Source organism: Podarcis tiliguerta, assembly GCF_965153285.1.
Source record: "Podarcis tiliguerta genome assembly, chromosome: 9".
NCBI classification, from domain to species: Eukaryota; Metazoa; Chordata; class Lepidosauria; order Squamata; family Lacertidae; genus Podarcis; species Podarcis tiliguerta.
Window position 1 is genome coordinate 43,811,631 of NC_139542.1, and position 23,781 is coordinate 43,835,411.

At 42.1% G+C, this 23,781-nt stretch overlaps 2 protein-coding genes across 4 annotated transcripts in view; one reads left to right on the forward strand and one right to left on the reverse strand.

Annotated features, from left to right (window-relative positions):
* LOC310685219 (putative ATP-dependent RNA helicase DDX60) overlaps positions 1 to 7,146 on the reverse strand; it is a 44,902-nt gene extending 37,756 nt beyond the window's left edge. Inside the window, exons 1-5 of one of the 2 annotated variants that reach the window (XM_083457001.1) lie at positions 6,831 to 7,146; positions 3,711 to 3,838; positions 3,182 to 3,242; positions 2,492 to 2,681; positions 964 to 1,305 (exon numbers count right to left, since the gene is read on the reverse strand). In XM_083457001.1, the coding sequence (XP_083313127.1) occupies positions 964 to 1,305; positions 2,492 to 2,681; positions 3,182 to 3,242; positions 3,711 to 3,831 (714 nt within the window). In that variant the 5' untranslated portion in view covers positions 3,832 to 3,838; positions 6,831 to 7,146. The remainder of the gene's footprint in view (positions 1 to 963; positions 1,306 to 2,491; positions 2,682 to 3,181; positions 3,243 to 3,710; positions 3,839 to 6,830) is intronic. The other variant, XM_083457000.1, reaches the window with a different exon arrangement.
* A 12,771-nt stretch (positions 7,147 to 19,917) lies between these two features.
* The window catches only part of PALLD (palladin, cytoskeletal associated protein), a 219,867-nt gene continuing 216,003 nt past the window's right edge, over positions 19,918 to 23,781 (forward strand). For both annotated transcript variants that reach the window (XM_083457026.1, XM_083457030.1), the window contains exon 1: positions 19,918 to 20,079. The gene's annotated coding sequence lies outside the window, so the exon portion shown is untranslated. The remainder of the gene's footprint in view (positions 20,080 to 23,781) is intronic.

The window sequence follows — 23,781 nt, forward strand, 5'->3', positions numbered from 1 at the left end:
GCAAAGTTCTCAACTCGAGGTAACTCTTCCAGGTTAGGGGATTTTGTAACCTGAAGCATTTGTAACTCGAGGTACCACTGTATACTAAAGCAAATAAATAAGCAGATTGGAGGAGCGCATTAGGCAGAATTTTCCAGTGTTAGCCATCATAGACAAATTCTAAGTGCATGATATTCTTTTATTTTCCTACATAGAACATTAAAAGCCTAGTAAAGTTCACAACATAGTAGCAACCTCAAGGATAACAATGCACTCTTCACATGACATGTTCATGTACTCATTTGTTTCCAATGATGACACTTACTGAATTGGGAAATGCATACTACTAGGAGGGACGTTTGGTTTAATCACTTTTAGTTATTGTTGCATATTTTTATATAGTTATTTGTTTTCTATGTAAGTTACCTCTGGGAATATGACAATGCATAAAGTAGCAGTAGCAGTTCAGATTATGTTTTTGTTCAAGGATTCCCCCCCCCCTGACTTTCCCTTAAATTATGAATAAGAGCAAAGTCAAGGGAAACATCACTTAATGTTAAAGTTGCAAATACTACCCTGTTTTGATCCTTACCCCTAAAAGTTGTGTGTGATCACACAGGAAATGCCTCAGGGTTGTAGCTGATGAAGCCAAGGCTTGCTGTGTTATGCAAGCGGCAGCGCTAGACCTACCATTAGATAGAGTGAAGCTGCCACCTCAGGCAACTTCTTTAGGGCATCAACAAGAGTAGCCAATTGTTGGTTGTTCAGCTGATTATTATTATATTTTTACTACCAGAAAGGGGGATTTTTACTGCCAGAAAGGGTGATTGCAGGATAGCCTGTCTCAGGTGCCAGCCTGGGGTACCATGCATTTTGACTTGGGCAGAGAAGGACATAATTTTCTGCCTCATCTCAGGAAGTAAGATGTCTTGAACCAAACCTGTTCCCTTTCCTTCACTGAAGGGAAGTTACTCTACTATTTACCTGTTTAAAATACGTCTGATATTTGAATAGACTATTGATGTGGTATCCATAAACTCTGATCGCATCTGATTCTTGGCCTGAAGTAAGCACAATGTTGACTCTCTTCGACAAAGTATGCAAAATAAATACGTGGAGGAAATTGGTGTGCAGTTGATCCAACCCTTCATCAGCGACTATTAAGAAATACGGATAGTTGTCTTGCAGAAATTGCTGCCAACTACTCTCTAAGCAGTTTGAAAATTCAGTATGTATAGGAATTTCAGTGTTCTTTCTCAGATGGATGATCAATGCATTACGCAAAGAAAGGAAATCAGGATTTCTGAAATACATATGTTCTACATCCTGTAAGGGGGGAAAAACAATATATATGAAATACCTCTCAATGTATTACAGTAATCGAGACACAGAACATTCAAAAGAGTATGGCATTTCTTAAGAGTTACATTAAGGCTGCAATCCTGTCTTAACATACACATGAAACTCACTAAAATCTATCCTGTTAACATGCCACATATATATGGGCTTGTGGTTATCACTGAACGGAAGAATGAAATATTATTGACTAAGGAACTGGGCCTCTACACATGAGGAGACTCCCAGTGCCCTCTACCTGGCACAGACAACACACCAGACCCAAACAGACAGGTAGGTAATGGGATGTTCAGCTGCAGGTCCAGGGGCTGCCATGTTAAGAGTCTTCCCTCCTCAGCGATAGTGGCGAATGGGAGAGCGAGTCAGAGACTAACTTAAATCACCTTCATTAATTTCAGTGGGCCGAATGTGAGTAAAACCTAGCTGAATACTAAGCATTATGTTAAGTTCTGTGCCTTTCTTGAACAGAAAAACAGAGCAATGGGTGGAAAACAGGGGTCCCCACCCACTTTTGGCTCTGGTCTGACCTGCCACTGGCTCCACTTCCACCACCACTTCCACACACCACACCTTAAGAGATTCAAAGGAATGCAGCTCTTGACATAGAGATGGCTCCCCTGTCCTAGTGGCCTGTCCATGGTCCTGAAATCTTTGCAGTTTAGGCTCTGAAATTACTGTATTCTGCATTGTTTTTATCCTTCACTAACCATCACTGATCAAGGTATTGTTTGTGGATTGGACTCTGGCTGTCAATGGATTTTGCCTCCCTCTGACTGGGCAACTGAAGCCAAAACAATTACATTTTCACAGTATTGCTTTTTGATTTTGTTTTTGCCCTGCTATTAATTGAGATACTTTTTGTGCTTGATAAGAATAGAAGAAAAAGATGGTCAGGTTGGTCACTTCAACCTAGTGAGCCAGATCTGTCCCACAAGTTGGCTAAGCCTGTTTGAAGGTTTTTTATCATTTTCAAAGCCAGGTAAGCAAGTTGAATGGAATAAAACAGCTTCTTTCTCACAATTGCTACATCCTTGTAGTCTTTTCTTGCTACTGAAACACCTGTGCTCAAGTTAAACAAATACCAGAAGAGTGAACACATTTTTTCTTCCAGTGAAGAAAACCACTGTACATAGTAAAAGCATGTTTTACTTGTTACCTTGAAGAAAACAATGAAATATTTTGCTCCTTTGCTTGTTAAATCCAGGAGAAAGCGCTCAACTAGGTAGAAAAAGTGCAAGTTTTGTCCACGCTGCAATGTTAGTTCTCTTGCACAAGTGATGAATAATGAATCACCATCAATCAGAAAAAACTCTGACTCTACATAGTCATTCAACAAGCTGACATATCTGGATTAAAGACATAAACAAACAATGCAATTTAATAGTAGTTTTTAAAAAATGCCATATTGATGCACATACATACACTGGGTCCTTTTGGTGAAGGGCAGGTAGTATCATCATCATAAAAAACCCAGATACCTTCTTTCTAAACCACTGATTCATAAGTTAACTGAATAGTGACTTGTAGTCATGGTGATTCCAATATTCCATTAGATTAAGAATCAGATCTTCAGAAATCCTGTTCCTGATCACACAGCCCATTTGGGCTGACAGACACCAGCGTCCAATAGAAAGCTTGGGATGACCTAGTCTAAAATGGCCTCAGGGTGTTCTGGGCTACAGCTTAAGATCAAGAAATGTATTTTCAATTACTACATACTATTTCCCTTCCCAAGACTGCCCAGGTCCTCTTTCACACCTAACAGCAGCTAAGCTAATGAAAGCGGGGAAGGGGGGGCACCTCCATTGTGACATAACAGGACAGGAGACTAGCTTATCATACATACTCAGCTTTTGGTATTTCATCCATAAGTAAACAAGTAATTTGTTCCATGCATCTCTGTAGCACTGGAAAAAGAAAAATGCAGACAGATCTTATATTTATCACATACATTAGCCAATTTCCCACCAAGATCCTAAATAGCTGAAGAGGAAAACTGCATAAGAAGCTATGTTGTAAAGCGACTTCATTTCCAAGTTTCAGAACAATTTTATGAGATCCTGGTCTTGTCCTGGATGTCAGTAAGCAAAACCCCCATCCATCCTGAAGACCTCATCATTATGAGGCAGTGTGGTGTAGCAGTTACGAGTGTTGGACTAGGACTGGGCATTTGGATAACGTGTGAAGAGGCACTACACATGTACCAAGTTATATGTAGTGCTGCTCCACCATGTGAGAGGAAACCCTGTCTCAATGATAAGCACTCCACCTACCCAGTGTTACCCTACAATGAAATAGGATCCTGGAAAAGGCATCAAACAAGACTACTCCAAAGAATATGAACACAAATAAAAAAAAAACGTATAGTTACTCGCCTGGATTTTGGAAATCATACAAACATGGTTCACTGGGAACTTTTGCCAAGGATGCTTGTTTCGGTTGGCTGAACGTGGAAAGAGAGGTTTCGTCTCCTACTGAACTTGCTTCAGAAGCCATGGTGGGTCTATGGGTTTTGACATATGAATCGGTCCAGCTTTGGAAACTTGGTGTACTTACATCTGGCCCATTATTCTTCCATACACCTTGGAATTATCAAGCACACAGAAATATCATTCTACTATTTAGAAAACATTTTCATAGCTGAAAATGCATCTGAAAATACATTGACACTAATTTATGGCTGCTCAGCCCATATGACCCTATCATTCCCCCACTCAAGCCCCCAAAAAAATCAGCATTCAGCAAAATTATTGCAAAATCACCAAAATCAAGACCTTCTTAAACCAACTGCTCAATATTTTCAGTGGAGGGGTTACGTTAAGTAATATGTTTGAATGCTGAATGTGTAAGTGTATGTCTAGAGACAATGGATAAAACCAACACCATTAGATGTACGGCTGGATAAGGGTTAATGGTTATTGTATTTGTTTAAAAACCAATAAAAAATGTTTTATCCTATTGTAAAATTGGTAAGATGCTTCACAAATGTAAACACCTGCGTTATCATTGCAACAGTTCCTCCTCATTCTCAGCAGTTCTCTGTTTTACAAAACGAAGCAATAATACATTTCGCTCCAGAGGTCAGGAAATAGATTACTTTTGCAGAATTATGAAGCTATCATGGGAAGTACTCAGTAGATATGCTTTTCCTGCTACATACTTGTAAGACTATGTTAGATCATTTTCCTTCTGAACAAATATGAATGGGGGGCAGTACCATCCACTAATGGATGATAGCTAAATGGCTATGATCAGAGGCAGAATGCCACTGGTTCCTAGTTTCTGACAAACACAAATAGGGAGAGCACTTTTGTACTCAGGTCTGATAAGGAGCAAAGTGTACCAAGGAACTTTGTACCTAGTCAGATAAAAATGTTGCAGCAGCAATCAATCACTTTTATGAAAAATGTAAGTTGGACCACATAAAATGCCTTCAGTTTGAAGTCCTCAAAATTAGCTTAGATACGTTTATGACTATTTTAAAACTCAACTTAAAACATTCTCTCCAGAAAAGGCCTTATGTTAAGAAATGTCAGGAGCTACATGGAAGCTCATTAATTTTTAGTATGCCCCATTAAATACTGCAAACTGTCTTCTTGAGTCTGATAAAACCCACATTCACCACAAATCTTACTGTTAACTTCACACTCTGCCCCCCCACCCCCTTTCCAGAAAAAATATCCACTGGTGTCAGGAATTGTGAGGGGAGAGAGGACAAGGGGTGAAAAGAAGAGTTAAATATATTCCCTGCCATGATAGCCTTTTCTCCTGCAAGCTGCTTTTTATAATGCAAAGGAAAAGATTTAGGGACCCATATATTTCCCCCCATGGAAGGCATGTGATTTTGAACAACGGCCAAGGAAAGGTTTACGCATGAACACACTCTTTTCTATGAGCTCCCACTCATAGAATTCAGTCTTGCAAGTCTCCTACAAGTGTGAGATTCCAGGCTGCACAGTCAGGCACTATTTGCAACTCGGCCCTTATAATGTATTCATTTCTTTCTATAAAGACCTTCTTCATCAAATCAGATTCTAGGGACTGGAACCCATAGGAGGTACCAGGAACAGTGCTGGATGTATGGATAAGCTAAACAAGCTATAGCTTAGGGCCCCACTCTCTTGGGGGGGGGGAATTTAAGGGGGGGGACTGGATGTACATTTCCAAAATATAAGTTAAAAAATAAAAAATAAAGCCTACATACAGCAACAGTGTTGTGTAGACTCTTATGATGTAAGTAATGGGCCCTGCCTGCTAGCCTGCTCCTTAAAATATCACTAGCTTGCTCATTTCTATATATAGGGCACCTACATTCTGCATGGACTGGTTGCATGGCAACATGCAGCTGCAGACTATAAATTTCATGTTATAGCAGGTTTCTAGAAGCTAGATTATGAGTCTTTGTAAACTGTGTTTCTAAAGGAACTTTTGTTATTGCCAAATGCCAATGTGTTTGCATTGTTTGTTATGAATAAAAAATCATTTTAAGTTAGAGCTTAATAATTATTTCACTATTAATATTGTTGTTTAGTCGTGTCCGACTCTTCGTGACCCCATGGACTAGAGCACGCCAGGCACTCCTGTCTTCCACACTATTAATATACTACTTCTTAATTGTATTTCAGTTCAACAGTTGCTTTGATAAAATACATATTTTGCTATGTGCAAATGGCTTTATATACCTATTAGGTCCATAAATTACCATACAGCATATATTCAACACAAAAAAACAGTGACAATTTGTTGTTGACAGCTGGACATATAAAGGGCCCCATTACCTTCAGTAGCTTAGAGCCTCATCAAACCTAAATCCGGCCCTGGCCAGGAGGGGGGAAGGGCAGGGGACAAGCGCCCTCAAACACCCAGCCCACTTACCTCACTATTTTTGAACTCCTGTCATTACCGTATGCTCTTATTTTTCATTCCTGCCCACTTTGACCCGTATGTGCCCCACCCTGTGTGTGTTTTTCCCTGGTGATAGTCTGACTCTGTAAATTTGGGGGAGGCTATCTGTGAGTAACCAGCAATCTTATTTTCAGTTCCTTTGGTGGCTGAAACAGATCTATTGTGTGGATCTGATCCTAAATATATATCTTAAGCAGATGAGCGTAGATCACAAAGATCTGGTGTCCACCCACTTCCAATCCATTTCGAAGTTCACCCTGACACTAGCTTTCCGCCTTGCAGGGCTCAAGCCAGCCTGAAAAATTAGAGCCTCCCTGACTGGAAGAGCCCTGTTCCCCATCACCATGAAGGGAAGGTAGCTCCCTCTGTTACTCTGTGAACTAGGCCAGGCTCTCTGCACATGCTGAAAGACACAATCACCCTCCTAAGCTGCCTAAGCAATAGCAACGTCGTTCTGCGCAAAGCTCCAGGGTGCAAACTCTTGTCTAGCTTTCCCATTAAGCATGGGGACCTTCTCCACTGATGGTCAAGGCTCTTTTCGTGCCTCCGCTTTCCAAATACCCCGACAAGCACGCACACGCAACACACACCCTTCCACCGAAAACCTCCCGCCCTCCTTTACTTCTTTTCTGCGCCGGAGAAATGGAGATGAGCGCACGCCTCTTCTCTCCTCCGCGACGCGCGCCTGGTCTGGAAGATGCGGGCTCGGGGACGCGGCGAGTTCCGTTTACGCATCGCAAAATCAGCGGCGCTGTCCAACCAGGAAAGCGGAAGCGCCGGCTGTTCCTTTGAGTTTCGTTTTCGTTTCCTGCTGCCCGCGATTAAGTTTCGTTTCTGGCGGAGCCTATATTTAGAACCTCTCCCCATGTGGATCAGATTGTTAAACGGCACAGGCCACGCCTCAGATAAAACGCTGTGGTGGAGCACGTTGATGCAACAAGGTTAAAACGATCGCTGTTTCCTTATGGTACTAGCAATACAATGAAAGGCGGGGTAAGGATTGAGTCAGCTGTGCACAGGCTAAAACCACCTTGACGGTGACATTTGTGCAAGTTATTTCCACGTCACTAGAGATTGAGGACCTTGCGTTTTACAACGCCTTTGCAGATTAGGCACTATAAAGCCTAACCACATTCGACTCTGTGTATACAGGCAGGATCAGTCTCTCCGAAAAGAGGCTTGAATGTGGCAGGGGGCTTAATTCCTCCCCATGCGTTCACAGGGCATAGCTGGAAGAGGGTCCCAGAGCCACTCTTTATTGCACATTCGTGAAGTTTTGTGGTGCAGGAAGAGTCGCATGCTATCGGGCCTTCAATATTGCTTGTGCCTGCAAAAATGTTTGGGGGGCGATCACACTCCTTCACTGATCAGCGCGTTCCCCTGATGAAACCCTGTGCCCTTTTTTACACCGCAAATATGGTTTGTTTTTTGTCCTGATTTTGTTGCGTCGTCCAGCCAGTAATAATGTGGTTACCATTGGGGATGCATCGCAGAACAACTAATAAAGCAGAACAAATCCATCACTAATGCACTTTTGTTGTGATAGGAACATATTGCAGAACCCACCTGCAGAAAGAAAAAAAAACAACTGGTCTGGAGCAGCCCTATGTGGAAAGGGTTACAATTATTGTGGAAAGGTGTGTTTGGGTTTTTTCAATAATTGACCTAAACTGTTTTTTGTGTATCTTGACCATTTTGTGATCTGCAGTCTTGCAGGGTGTGTGTCTTCCAACTCTCTTGATTCTGTGGTCTATGACATCAAACACTCCCAAAACAGACTTCCGAAATGCTTCTGCGTTCTCCAGGTTTCAGAGCCAAAGGATAACAGCATAGTCTGGATAGCCTGGATCTGAGCAGGAAACAGGAATTAGATCAATCTCATTCATGATAAAAATTTCATTATTTCTAATGTTCTGGTTGCTCCAGAGTCCTGTGATGACTGATTCAGCTGCGCGATGAGGTAACTTTACCAAGGGGGGCGGGGTGTTGTGTTGGATCCGCATTTAAGTTCCCATTCTCAGCAAACAGTCCTAAGCCGAGGTTCATATGCACTCGCCAGGTAAGTGGTTATGGTTTTCGCATTTGTATTGGGTTTTTTTATTAAAATGTAAAAGAAGAGGCAGGCTCCAGGGGGCGCTAGTGCGCTGCTCCTTCTTCAACGGCGGGGATTAGAAACGGGGGGAGTTTTCGCCGGAAGCTGCCTGAGTAATTAATCCGACATGTTTTGAGTGCACGCGGGAGTCACGTGGAAGAAAGTGGGGGCTTCCTCCTGAGTAGGGCTCAATTCTAAGCTATCCAAATTGCGGGAAAACTGGGAACCTGAAGCAGCTTGTTATATAAGAGGCGGGGAAAGGCGGAGTCACTGCGGGGCATCCCTGACAGAAAGCGCATGAGGAAGAAAGAGGTTTCCATGGAGCACCATCGGTTTCCGCAGCAAGCTGTCAGAAAAGGGGAATTGCGAGGTGTTGCAGGGTCTCCAGGGAAAGTGAAGGGGGTCCTTTAGTCCAACCCCTTCCGAGAGACGGGAGGACTCTCTTTCCACACGTTCACCTGCATTCACACCACACGTAGACCGCAAAGCACACACGTCGGAATTCACATTATCCAGAAATATTTCGGAAGAAAATGGTGTCAAGCCAAAAAAAAGGGGGGGAGGGAAAAGGAACAGCTTAGTGAGATCCACCGTTAGGCAAGGAGACAGAGCTGAGGAGCTCTTGCAGACAGTAAACACCTGCTGCTGCTGCAGCAGCATTTCAGCTTTTCTTGCAAAGATATCATTAACCCAAGTCTCAGTTCAAAGGAAACTGTTGTCTTAATTAAGCACACAGGTGCTTGCTCGCCTTACTCTGTACAATTTTAAAAGCTGGGCTGTTTCAAGACTTCTGGGCATTAGCAAAGGAATGCATATAAGCATTACTGGGAATCTAATGCATGAAGGGCTCTAGTTCAGTGGTGGAGAGGAGACCATATTTTGCAGGCAGAAGGTCCCAGGTTCAGTCCCTGGCATCTCCAGGTAGGATATGTTTGTTTATAAATATATAGAGAGAGACCACTATTTATATAAAAAACAATTATATGTAAAACAATATGAAAATGTGAACATATAAAACTGTTGTGGCAATGTGTGTTCTTTATTGCCTGCATCAGTGTGATGGGATAGAAACGTTTTCAGCAGGCATTTAAAAGTTAGAACAGAAAGCACCTGCTGAATGTCTATTGGCAGCGGATTCCACAAGGCATCTTCCAGTGTTCCTCTGACTGCACAAAAATTAGTCCCATTGAGCTGCAATCCTTCCACTCACCTGGGAATAAATCCAGTTGAACTCAGATGGGTTTGCTTCTGAGCAGACATGTATAGGGTTGCACTGTTATATTTTCAGCTTGTAAAAAGTTCATATGTACTGCCGTTACAAACACTCTTTCTGCTGCAGTGAGGTTTTGCTGTCCATTTTCATTGTCATCGCCACCTCAGTGAAAGAGAAGTAATTTGCCTTTGACTTGACACCATAAGGGATCCTCCACGACCTCTTTATTCAGCATTCATCCTGATTTGATTACACAAACCTTAACTTACTTAGTGGTTAGACTATACAACTTTTAGAATACATCTGAAGGCAGCCTTATATAGGGAAGTTTTTAATATTTTATGTTTTATTACGATATTATATCTGTTGAAAGCTGCCCAGAGTGACTGGAGCAACTCAATTCACTGGGTGAGGTACAAATAAAACAACAACAACAACGTCCTGCCATTACTGAGCATTCATTTTGGTTTGTTTATGGGGCATCCATCCATCCTTCATTCATAATTATTTCCTTGGTGGAAACATCTTCCTGTTGTCTTGTTCACCTCACAACTTTTCAATGCTTTTACTGGCACTTGCCAAACCACCAAAAAATGTTGGTTTGTAGCAATAGGGCAGGAGAATGCTTTAAAATCCATTTTAACTGTGCGAACTCAAAGTTCCAGTATGCATTTGGAATCCTTCCCGCAAAATACTGACGGTCTGGAGGCACCCTCAGTCATTATCATCGTAACTGAAATGACATATAAGGAAGCCTGGAAGCCTTCTGCCATCACCTTCTGGAGCACCTGTCTATTAGCCAATCAAATAAGAAAGGGGGGGGGAAGCCCGAGGACTCTCCAACTCTGTGGAAATTCTTTCCAAAAATAGTCCTGAGTCGCCAAGTGCCTTCCAGACATTTCTCTCAGCGTTTGCACACTCTCTTGCTCCCATCCTCGCCTTGTGCCAGAGTTCCCTTTATCTGTTTGTTTTTGTGGCATTTTATCAGTCAGACGCTATGCGGGTTAAAGGCTGGTTAAATATTGAGTACTTTGGCACATTCCCATAGCAGAAATTGTTCCCTTGTTTCCCCACAGAGTGCAGCTCACATCCGTTTACACTGTCGTCTTTGTTTAGCGTGCACACACACATACAGCTTTTGTCATCGGTATGCAGCTGTCTGCATTTGTCTAATGCCAACTGCCTTTCATACTTGCAAGGTAGAAATCCTGATAGGCAGGCTCACTGGCACACACAAGTGGTTGGTAGGAAGAAAATGAAATCGCTTATCGTCTTCCTTCTTCATAATAGGGAACTTCGAGGAAGTATCTTTTCAAGTAGTCACCCCGTTCCATAATAAATTTGCACGGGATAAAACTCCCTTTCAGATTTAATCATATAGTAAACCACATTTTGAACAAATGCGGTTTTGAACAAATGCGGTTAGGGATTGCATCCCACCTTCATTATTCCCACCTCACAACTGACTGTTGCTATAAAGAGATATAGGTAATTTTGTTGTTGTTGTTTAGTCGTTTAGTCGTGTCCTACTCTTTGTGACCCCATGGACCAGAGCACACCAGGCACTTCTGTCTTCCACTGCCTCCCGCAGTTTGGTCAAAGTCATGCTGGTAGCTTCGAGAACACTGTCCAACCATCTCGTCCTATGTCGTCCCCTTCTCCTTGTGCCCTCCATCTTTCCCAACATTGGGGTCTTTTCCAGGGAGTCTTCCCTTCTCATGAGGTGGCCAAAGTATTGGAGTCTCAGCTTCAGGATCTGTCCTTTCAGTGAGCACTCAGGGCTGATTTCCTTAAGAATGGATAGGTTTCATCTTCCTCCAGTCCATGGGACTCTCAAGAGTCTCCTCCAGCACCATAATTCAAAAGTATCAATTCTTCGGCGATCAGCCTTCTTTATGGTCCAGCTCTCACTTCCAGGTAATCCTATTAGACAAAATGAGGTGCTTCCTGCCATTCCTTCTGAGCCTGTCATCTGTTGTGTGTGGCACATGGCCTTTCTTGCCTGGGGCAGGGGGAGGGGGTTAAAAATGCTGTCCAATCCCCAAGGCTGAAGTGAGAGTCAATTGCCAGTCCAATCAGATTCCGTACATAGAAGTGGGGTACCGCCTTGTTCTTCCTCTCTGTGAGCAAAATGTTTGGGGCAGGTCCAGTTTCAAATCAAGGGAATTCATTTCCAACACATCATATATTTGTATATGTAGTTTATACTTGTTGTTTATACCCCTAATACAAGTATACTTCCTAGGTAAAGGTAAAGGGACCCCTGACCATTAGGTCCAGTCATGGTCGACTCTGGGGTTGCGGCGCTCATCTCACTTTATTGGCTGAGGGAGCTGGTGTACAGCTTCCGGGTCATGTGGCCAGCATGACTAAGCCGCTTCTGGTGAACCAGAGCAGTGCACGGAAACGCCTTTTACCTTCCCGCCGGAGCGGTACCTATTTATCTATTTGCACTTTGACGTGCTTTCGAACTGCTAGGTGGGCAGGAGCAGGAACCGAGCAACGGGAGCTCACTCCATCACGGGGATTCGAACCGCCAACCTTCTGATCAGCAAGTCCTAGGCTCTATGGTTTAACCCACAGTGCCACCCATGTCCCACAGCGCCACCCATGTCTAGCACCCTGCAAAAAACTACAGTTCCCAGGATTGTGGGTGAGGTGCGTGCTTTAAATATGCTTAAAATGTATGGTGCATGAGCAAAGTGGAACTTAGGAAACTGCCATATACTGAGTCAGATCATTGGTCCATCTAGCACAGTCTACACACAGCCTAGGAGTCGTTCTCTAGGATTTCAGACAGAGGCCTTCCCAGATGTGTTCAGTCTGAGATCTCTTGCATGCAAAGCATAGTAATGCTGTACAGACATCAACATTTCCAAGAAAGTTGAAGCTATGACTTCCAGACGTAATTAATGCTTCCAATAGAAAGTGAGCAAATCCTAGATCCATGCAGAAAGGGATATGAGACCCCCGTGTGTAGGGCGGAATATAAATTCAGTAAATAAATAAATAAAATATATATGCAAACACATTGCTGCAGCCTCTTTTGCCGGCACAGGCGCATAATGGCCGTGGTAGGTGAAGGGAGGGCCTCAAGAATGACACAGGAGACTGCTATTGGGTTGAAATAGGCCACTACATTTTTGATTACAGGAAAGAGTAGGTTTGGCTAAGGCATTGGGCTTGCCTGCTACCTCAGTGCTTTTATCTGGGGGCGGGGGATGCAGGGGTACACATACCGCTAAACATTTTGTGAATCTAAGTATGGCCTCATTGAGGGGGCAGTATTTCAATATGCGTAGGAAAACGAGAGTACCCCTAAACTTTTTTTTTTTTTTAAGGAAAAAAGCACTGTACCTGAGAGAAACCTGGTGGGGTCAAATCTGTGCTAGGGAGTCATCCCCAACATAGATTGGATGCCATGACCCCACACAGGCCACCACTGGGAGAGGTGTGTTGGCTCATTGGTCCACTAGTGGACTCCTGGACAGAACCACCTTTCCTGGATCCCTCTAACAGGGTACCCCAGTGACTAAGGATGCAGCCCCATGCCTAATCTGCCAAAGTTGTGACGGTGGCTACAAGGTAGGCGAAAACCTACAAGCCGGCCAATTTGCTTGAAGGAGAAAATTCCTCCCTGGCCCCCAAAATACATCCATCAACTGAATTAACCATAACAAGGTCCATAAGCAACGTGCCCACTTCCCCACTCTGAACAGGCTCCTGAAGACTGGGTGGGTGGAAAATCCCATGATGATCAGCCAAGAGGGCAGCCGACACCTGACCGCCCCCTTAAATAGGCTAGGGATGGACTGCTTGCAGCCCCAGGCCCCAGCCTCTGATTGGCTGAGCGGGCACTGCCCACCTTTACATGAGGGTCTGAGGTGGGCAGTGCCAGCCACCCCTCCTCCGGCCTCACCTGGAAAGCTCCCTGAACCTGCCATACCATGCAGCAATGGCCGCCCACCCGGAGTTCCAGGTGAAGAGATACTATCCTGCACAGTGCACATTATTATTTCCCCAAACATATATTGACCTTCCTGAATCAGGCAGACTGCTGATTTTCCTCAGCATGTTGGCACTTTGTACACATGGGGTTTTTTTTCCACAAAACCAGAGTTGAAGCAAGCAATGAAAGAATTCTGTCGTGCTGGTTTCTATTTGATGCATATGTGTTTTCCCCAAAGACATAATGTGTCTTTCCTCCACGCATAGAGCATGAGACTATTGATCTCAAGGTCATAGATTCAAGCCCTACATTGGGCAAAAGATTCCTGCATTGCAGAGGTTGGACTAGATGACCCTCGTGGTCCCTTCCAACTCTATGGTTTTATTATTCTCTCCACTCCAAAGTTGAACCATTGAAAAAGATTGATTATGAAATATTTTATTTTAGAAGGATGAATAAAATGTTGAAGAGATGGTCTCATCAAACACTTATTCTCTTAAAATGCTTTATGAAGAGTGTAATAGGAAGGGGTTTTTTAAATGCAAGATTGTGTACAGTATCAAATCATTACAATTCCTGTATACTTGAGGGCAAGCAGTACAGTACAGCTCTCAAATGCAAGAGCAACATGCTTGTTTGCTTCCATTTTCATACGGAAGAAGGATTCTGTGTCTTCTTTGCTTTTGCGTTTCTTCTTTTAATGCACAGTAGGTGTTTCAATTTAGTAGATTTGTAATTGTTGCATGAACAAACCATATTTTAAAACTTAATATATCAAATATTATAATTGTATGGACAAAGCTAGTTATACGTAATATATTTGATGTTCCTGGAGTAACAATGTCCTGTTTTCCAAGTTCCTCCCAAAATTAACACTCTCCCCTGGCAAAAAAGAGGAGGTTTTTCCCATGGCTTCAAGATTTCCATCTCTAATTACACTACAAATCCCTATGCAGTAGCCTGGCCTTGGCAACTGTGAGCTTGCTCACCGTCTTTTCCTCTGTTCCAGGGATTGGAGAAAGTTTTCCCCACAGTGATGATGAGGACTGGCAGCTTACTCTGTTTTTAAAATGAAATCTAATCTCTGTGGAATGTTCTCAGTGTGCTGAGTATGAACACATGTCGGATTCACTTGTGGTTTATAGTCTTTTAGAGTCTATCAGAAAATAAACCCTAAATTGAATCTCACAGAGCCAGAAAATGTTGACTTGAAAAATTAGGACTGTCACCTTTTCTATCTCTGATGTGAAATGTTTTTGGTTGGGTTGTTTTTTTTTAAGGGGATAGTATCTCCCCACAGCTCTGGAATATACTGCATATACGTACACAAAGCTTTGACTGATGGAGAATCCAAAAGAGTCACCCTCTGCTCTTAACACTATTTTGCTATGAGGGACTTTTGCAAAGACTTCCATGGTATCACTTTCACCTCCCTGTCCAGGAAGTTCCTTGGATTTCATTGGCAAAGGAACTTTATAGCTCAGCTGTAGTTCGTGCTTCTTCACCTTATATCTAAATCCTGCAAGCTCCACTTTGCTTTTTAACTGTCAAGGGATATTAAATCATTAGAGGAATAAATCCTAATTCCATACATGAGCCATCTGGGCTCTCATGGAAACCCACTAATGGTAAAGCCATTTTCCAGCACCGCAGCCACGTGCCCATAAATTTTATTTTGCCTTTGTGCCCCACACCCCCGGTGTAGCCTTAGATTAAGCATATTCAAATTGAAGGTGCTGCAGTATTTACACCTACTTGGCAGAAATAAGTGCAAATTTGGCAGAGCTATACGATGTAACAGATTTCTTCAGTCCCTGTGTTATATATGTACAGTAGTTTTAAAATGTCATTTATTGTTATTTTTTCCACCCCCTTTCTTCTGAAAGAAACTTCTTTGACCAAGCTCCTTAGGAAAGAGATAGATCAATCTGCTGCATCAGCTATATGTATATGCTTGCACTGTGTTGACCAGTCTCTATTTTGAATGTAAAAACTTCATCTTTCTTGCTATACTGTACTTGCATTAAGTTACAAATTTATGGATTTCAGACTTGAGTATGTTTCTAAACCACTGAGCTTATTTGATCACCCAAGTGTGCCTTCCTCCAGTACTGACTCACTGTTAAAATTCTGAAGTGTCCTAAGCTATGTTGAACAAGTGACAATGGAAGGTGGGGGAGGAGAGAGAGAGAGAGAAAAAAAAAGGAAGATCACAGGGAAAATGAGAAAGAAGAAGAAGAAGAAGAGTTTGGATTTGATATCCCGCCTTTCACTCCCTTTAAGGAGTCTCAAAGCGGCTAACACTCTCCTTTCCCTCCCCCCCCCCACAACAAACACTCTGCGAGGTGAGTGGGGCTGAGAGACTTCAAGGAAGTGTGACTGGCCCAAGGTCACCCAGCAGCTGCATGTGGAGGAGCGGAGACGCGAACCCGGTTCCCCAGATTACGTGACCACCACTCTTAACCACTACACCACACTGGCTCAAAGAATGACAGCAAGGGTATGTCTAACTACACGGTACCTTTACACTGCTTCTGTACTAGTTTAAGCCTCATGGCTTCTGCTACAAAAAAATCCAGGAATGGTAGCTGTGGCTCCTTAGAATTTGGTGTGGGAGATCTGCAATTCACACTCCCAGAACAGCAATTCCCAGGGTTATATAGGAAGCAGTGCTGTATTAAAACTGTCCTCCAAGTTCTTAGAAGTTCTCTACCTCTGCGGAAAAGTCCATTTTCTGCCTCATTCTCAGGGGACTTTAGAATCAGCTCTGAAGACACTGTGTTAGATGACTGCCTAAACACATGGTTTCTGCATTTCTTTCCTTTTGATATTTACATTGTGGTTTGGAACTTCATTGTACAACATGGAATATGTGTTTTTCTTTTGTATGTTCTGTTTGCATATTTGTTTATGTTCCTGGTTGTTGCCCGCTAAATAAATATAAAAAGTAATAAAAATAATTACTTTGGAATTTCTTTAGAATTTTTGAGGTGGCCTTATGTTTGTTGATTTTCTTCCCAATAAACAAATCTCTACAGCCTCCCTACTTCCTGAACTGAAAAGGCCCCATGGGAAGTGTTTCCTAGTAATGTCTTTCCCTAGGCTTTAAGTGAAGCATGAGCATCTGGGAAGGCTACATACATACCCCTGAGGAGATGATTTGTAGAATGAAAGGAGGCATATTCACAAACACGACTTGGCTACTTCAAAAGTAAGAATGACCACCAAAAAGAAACCCTGCAGCCCTCCCATGAGAAGTTTGCCCCTTTCTTTCCTCCCCTTTGATGATTTACTGACGCAATTTCCTTTCTCATTAATTGATGGAGAATTGTTAGAAGAAAGATGATATTTTTGGCACAGCACTGAGAGGAAGTTGCCTTCTAGCAGGTCCAGTTATTTGTCCATCTGTCTTCTGCTCAGACTGGCACTGGCTTTCCAGGGTTCGAGGCAAGGGTCTTTCACATCATCTGCTACCTGATCTTAGAGGCTGGAGGCTAAAAATGTCAGGGATTTAATTATGTGAAGCATGTAGTCTACCACTGAGCTATGGCGATTCCCTCAGGTTTCCTGGGGGGAAGGAATGATGCTTAAACAACTATGTGTCTAGTACATAAAGATAAATTTAGAGGAAGACAGAGGTAAGGACAAAAAAGAGCCAAGGATGCTCTGTTTGTTAGGATAGTGCTATAAAGTTTTAAACTTCAAGCGTTTTCTGTTGAAAGTCGCTTTGGGGCACTTTTTTTGACCAAAAGTTATCTCATCAATAATTTTGTAAATAAAGTAACAGTGCAATCCTATACAAGTAGTTTATTGGGAATTTCTCTCTCTGTTCTAGCCATCATTGCCAAACAAAGAACTCAAAAGCTCACTCAGGTTTCTGCCAAAGGCTTTAATGTGTAAATTAGATTGTTATATAGGCAAGGGACGGGTTACATTTTTAAAAATTTATTTTTCAGATTGAAGCCATTTTGACCAGGGCTGTATTTATAAAGTTAGAACTGGATATGGAACAACTGATTGGTTCAAAATTGGAAAAGGAGTACGACAAGGCTGTATATTGTCTCCCTGCTTATTTAACTTATACGCAGAATACATCATGCGAAAATGAATCCCAAATCAGAATTAAGACTGCTGGAAGAAATATCAACAACCTCAGATGTGCAAATGACACAACTTTGATGGCAGAAAGTGAGGAGGAATTAAAGAACCTCTTAATGAGGATGAAAGAGGAGAGTGCAAAATATGGTCTGAAGCTCAACATCAAAAAAGCTAAGATCATGGCCACTAGGCCCATCACCTCCTGACAAATAGAAGGGGAAGAAATGGAGGCAGTGAGAGATTTTACTTTCTTGGTCTCCATGAAAGCTGCAGAGGGTGACAGCAGTCACAAAATTAAAAGACGCCTGCTTCTTGGGAGAAAAGCAATGACAAACCTAGACAGCATCCTAAAAAGTAGAGACATCACCTTACCAAAAAAGGTCCAAATAGTTAAAGCTATAGTTTTCCCAGTAGTGATGTATGGAAGTGAGAGCTGGACCATAAAGAAGGCTGATCGCCAAAGAATTGATGCTTTTGAATTATGGTGCTGGAGGGAGACTCTTGAGAGTCCCATGGACTGCAAGAAGATCAGACCTCTCCATTCTGAAGAAAATCAGCTCTCAGTGCTCACTGGAAGGACAGATCCTGAAGCTAAGGCTCCAATACTTTGGCCACCTCATGAGAAGAGAAGACTCCCTGGAAAAGACCCTGATGCTGGGAAAGATTGAGGGCACAAGGAGAAAGGGGCGACAGAGGACAAGATGGTTGGACAGTGTTCTCGAAGCTACTAACATGAGTTTGACCAAACTGCAGGAAGCAGTGGATGACAGGAGTGCCTGGCGTGCTCTGGTCCTTGGGGTCACAAAGAGTCGGATACGACTAAACAACTAAACAAAACAAAGTATTTATAAAACGGGGAGTACAAGACCCTGGCTTAGAGTCTGTTCATGTATATATACAGCACTGGTGTCATCTATTAATCCCCACCTCACAATTTTACCACTTAAAGGAACCTTTCTCAGATGCATGGGCTAGGGGGCATGTTTTTGGTAATATACAGGCAGCGGCCATTTTACACATGATCTGGAAGTGGCCCAGAAATGTGGCAGGGCAGAACAGGGTGGAGCAAGATTATGCACGCTGCACAGATGCGCACGAGAATCAGAAACAAAACCCCCATGCAAAATGGTCTCCGCCTGTACATACATACATAATTTTCTTTGTATTCCACCTTTCCGTAGTTCAAACCATGCTCAATGCAGCTGACATGAAAAAATACATAATTACAAACATAACAAAAGTGGTCATAAACAATACATAAAACATTTAAAAATACACAAGCAAATTAAACAAGTTCAACATAAATCTTAATAAGATCTAAAATGCAGATGCAAAATATATATATATATCAAAAGCAGCAACAACGTCCCCCAGCAAAAGCGCCTAAATAAGCTTCCCAGGCCAGGTGCAAGGCAGGGAGCAGGTCTTCCAGGTCTCTGGTCTCTTCAGCAGCCTCAGTTTTCGTAGGCATTGGTTTTGACAACGATGCTTGCACTATGTGGTATAAATCAATATTCATTTCCACTTCCCCTACCCCCAAGAAAAGTTTGAGAACTGCTGCTAGAATGTAAAATGCAAATGTGGTAGCATAGGCAGCACACATTGCATCATTTCCCCCCAAAAAAGGTTAAAAATCATGTTGCTGATGAACTAAGAAAAATAAGCATCATTCATTCCTAAGCACCTATCTTAGGGGTCAGCAAACTTTTTCAGCAGGGGGCCGGTCCACTGTCGCTCAGACCTTGTGGGGGGTTGGACTATATTTTGAAGAAATAAACTGAACGAATTCCTATGCCCCACAAATAACCCAGAGATGCATTTTAAATAAAAGGACACATTCTACTCATGTAAAAACACGCTGATTCGTGGGCTGGATTTAGAAGGTGATTGGGCCAGAACTGGCCCCCGGGCCTTAGTTTGCCTACCCATGACCTATCTGAATACTGTGTTTGTAAGCATTGCAACAGGACAATCTGATAGCAAAAAGTATTGGACTAATTTAAACCTAGTTACCAAAAGCATGCTTTGAAGTAAAGCAGAAAACTTTTCTATGGAAATTTATTTTGTATCAGTCAACCCCTGCAGAATTCTTCAGGCTAGCTGTTACAAAGTTATGGGGAAAACTTCCAGCATTGGTATAAAGAACAATACCAGACTGCTTTTTGTAATCTCCAACAACTCCTTGGATACATAAGTATGAAGCACACACAGACGTTGCTCGTTCATCTTGGCCGAATGTTCGTTCTGCTGGAATTCCAGATAGTGGCAGCCCTGCTGAAACATGAGTTCAGTTACCAAATATAGATGAGTGGGTAGGAATTACATAGAGAAGACAGATGTAACTCAGAGGCCACAGTCACCTCGATACTGTGGACCAAGCAATCCTGAATGAATAGCTAAAGCAACTTCCAGCTTTCCTAGACAAAAGGAGGAAGAGCTTCCATGCTTGAAATTTATTCTATATGAAATTCTTCACACTGACTTAAGGTTTGTAAGATCCTTTTGGATTCTTTATTAAATTCCGCTTAATTTTGTCCCTGTATGAATGTTTTATTTCATTCGCTACATATAAAGAGATTTCATTGACTGTTGCCAAGCTTTCTGGTTGCATAATGTTTTTGAAAGCATTTGATTTTAATTTTTAAAGAAACTAATTATAGACATAATTAATTGCCTGTGTTTTTGTCCTGTGCATTTCCTTTTCCTGATTGCACTAGAAAGTCAGATTGTGAACATTATTTTTAACAGGGCTAAACATATTCTAATTTATATTCATTATATGAATTATCAGTGCCTTTCAAACAATAACTTATAATGTTTAAGTAAGCATATTTATAACTGATGGTCTAAAGTTTCTGTGATTTTTTTCTATTGCTGTTTGTAGAATATCACATTTAGGCCTGAGAAAATTGTTTTAAAAAATCAAGAAATGCATGAAATAACAGGCTAGCTACATGTACTTTTCATCTTTTTTTTCCAAACTGTACAGTACATTGTTTTACTATCACCAATAAGCTCATTAGAGAGATGAGGAAAGCATTTATAAATATGCTGCTGTCTAATCAGAAGAGTCTAGAAATAGCTCATAGCCTAGTTCTAATTATGATCATGTATGCTATTTGATAGGGTCCAAGTGTTATTTTAACTAGAATAGATATGACTTAAAGACGCAGAGTCCTGGCAAAGGAAAAGTGGATTTCCTGGATAACATTGCAGAGCTATACATTCTGGCCATGATGCAGCATTGAATGAAGCGCTTAATCCCACCGAAATAAATTAGGTAGGTTGGCAAACCTTAATTCAAAGCACACAGACTTGAAGGCTTACTGTTAGAGATGTGAAGCCTTTTTACAGGCAATCAAAAGAAATGGACAAAAGTTCAGAAGAGCCAAATAATTGCGGTGCCCTGTAGGGAACTTGGCATTTTGTTCACAAACGAAGAAATGTTGCACCTTCTAGTAATCTAGTTACATTGCCAGGTGCCAACATATTTGCTTCGGTATCTATTTTAGGCACTTGCGATCAGATTAGCTGGCTGTTCTGGATGTGAATTTTTATCCTTTCTTTGTGCATGGACTATCTGAGAATGAATGGGTAAGACACATTTTTGCCAGGTTTGCTTTATTGTGCAGTGGATTGCAAAATGGACGTAAACCAATTTCAGTGGGTCTGGAGCACCCCTAACTTCCCCATTGTTGAATGCATTGTCCCACATGGAATAATTTGCCTTATTGCATTTACTTTTCTGTTCCCACAAAGAACATTCTTCACTGTTGAATGGAATGAGAGCTGTCACTGCTTGCATGCACTGGAGCCTGGCAAAGATCTTCCTCACTTGCCACTATGATGGAAAAACTAATACCAGCAGGATGCCAAGCATCATATTTAATAAAAATTTGACAAATAACACACATTTATTAAGAAATATATACCATGTATAACTTTTATTTAAAATTAGGGGTGTTTCTTCTTTTTTTAAAAAAAGAGGAGAATTAAAAACATTTAAAATAAAAACTTTGATCCAGCCAAAGTTAACTGCTCATTAGCAGCGTGGTGTAGTGGTTAACAGTGGTGGACTCGTAATCTGGTGAACCGGGTTCGATTCCCCACTCCTCCACATGCAGCTGCTGGGTGACTTTGGGCTAGTCACACTTCTTTGAACTCTCTCAGCCCCACTCACCTCACAGAGTGTTTGTTGTGGGGGAGGAAGGGAAAGGAGAATGTTAGCCACTTTGAGACTCCTGAAGGGGAGTGATAAAGCGGGATATCAAATCCAAACTCCTCCTCATGTATCCCACTGATTTTAATTACAGAGTTACAGGTGTGCTGGGCTCCGTACCCCTGCCCTTACGGGCCAGTCTTGACAGACTCTAGGGTTGTGCGCCCATCTCACTCAAGAGGCCGGGGGCCAGCGTTGTCCGGAGACACTTCCGGGTCACGTGGCCAGCGTGACATCGCTGCTCTGCTCCGTACAGTTAAGTTAAACTCATACCTACAATGCCAACACATTGAGTGTGGACATCTGAACAGAGGAAGCCTCACTATCAGATCTGTGCACAGAGATCTATGTAAGCAGGTTTCCCTCTCCAGAGTCCAGACATGAACGTTTAATGCATGGATGTTGGAAGGCAGGGCTATTCACAATATCAGTGATGGGGCCAGTGGTCTGGGGCAACTTTCCTTTAATTGCATGGCGGCCTCATCACGCATATGCCACATGACAAGGGCTAAAATATATTCCACTGAAATCTATGGGACTTCAAAGGACTTTCCTTTGGCTGGATGATTTCCTTAATAAGCATATGAAACATACAATTACCAAGTTTAGCCCTGATTTTCTGGCACTTACCCAGAAGCCTTGACAGCTGATCCCCTGGACCAGCGGTTCCCAACCTTTTTTGGTACGGTGACACATTATTTTATTGGGCCTTAGTTCTTAGGCAATCTTGCAGTTAAAATGGCTGCCAATTATATAACAATTGTTTGAGGCATCCAATAAAAAAATGAACAAACACGCATATTAATGTGGAATTTGTTGAAATGCTTTTACTATTTACCAAGTTATTTACTGTTTTGTGTGCAGATTGGTGTGCATCTGCCTGCAGGATATTGCTTCCTAAATTAACAAAAGTATTCTAAAAACATGGTTGCACAAGCCATATTAATGAACTATGAATATTTTAAATAGCTTTATTCATAATACAGTTTATTTTGTCAAGTGTCAGTAGATACCTCAGCTTACATTTTGTCAACAAGTAGATCAAAGCAGGGATTGATATTTGTCAGATGTAGTATGAAAGAATTACTGATACAGAAGGTAAATATATTATTTGTTATTTTAACTAAGCATATCACCCTGGCTTAACTATTAACTTATCCTGGCAGGAGATCCATCGACAGTACGACACAAGGTGCTCATCTAGTAAGCTGTTTTGAGTGGCTATTACAGTCACCTCTGCTGTACAGGCTCTGTTATGTGGCAAGCTGTCACCAGATTTGCTTCTAGCTATCAGAAAGCCTTTCCCAAGTGGTAAAAGTCTTGAGCCTTTCTGTTGTTTAGTTACAGTGGTACCTTGGGTTAAGTACTTAATTCGTTCCGGAGGTCCGTTCTTAACCTGAAACTGTTCTGAACCTGAAGCACCACTTTAACTAATGGGGCCTCCCGCTGCCGCCGCACTGTTGAAGCACGATTTCTGTTCTCATCCTGAAGCAAAGTTCTTAACCCGAGGTACTATTTCTGGATTAGCGGAGTCTGTAACCTGAAGCGTATGTAACCCAAGGTACCACTGTACAAGCATTATAATATACCACAAGCTGTAGGAGGTATTCATCATACCAGTTAAGGATTAAAAGCAAAAATATTGTTTTGGTTTACTTATAAAGCCTGCAACCCATTTGTTTAACGTTTGTGACTCACTTGCAGGTCATAAAATATAGAGTTAAAGAGTTGGAAGAGTTCATAGAATCATAGCATCATAGAGTTGGAAGAGACCACAAGGGCCATCGAGTCCAACCCCCTGCCAAGCAGGAAACACCATCAGAGCACTCCTGACATATGGTTGTCAAGCCTCTGCTTAAAGACCTCCAAAGAAGGAGACTCCACCACACTCCTTGGCAGCAAATTCCACTGTCGAACAGCTCTTACTGTCAGGAAGTTCTTCCTAATGTTTAGGTGGAATCCTCTCTCTT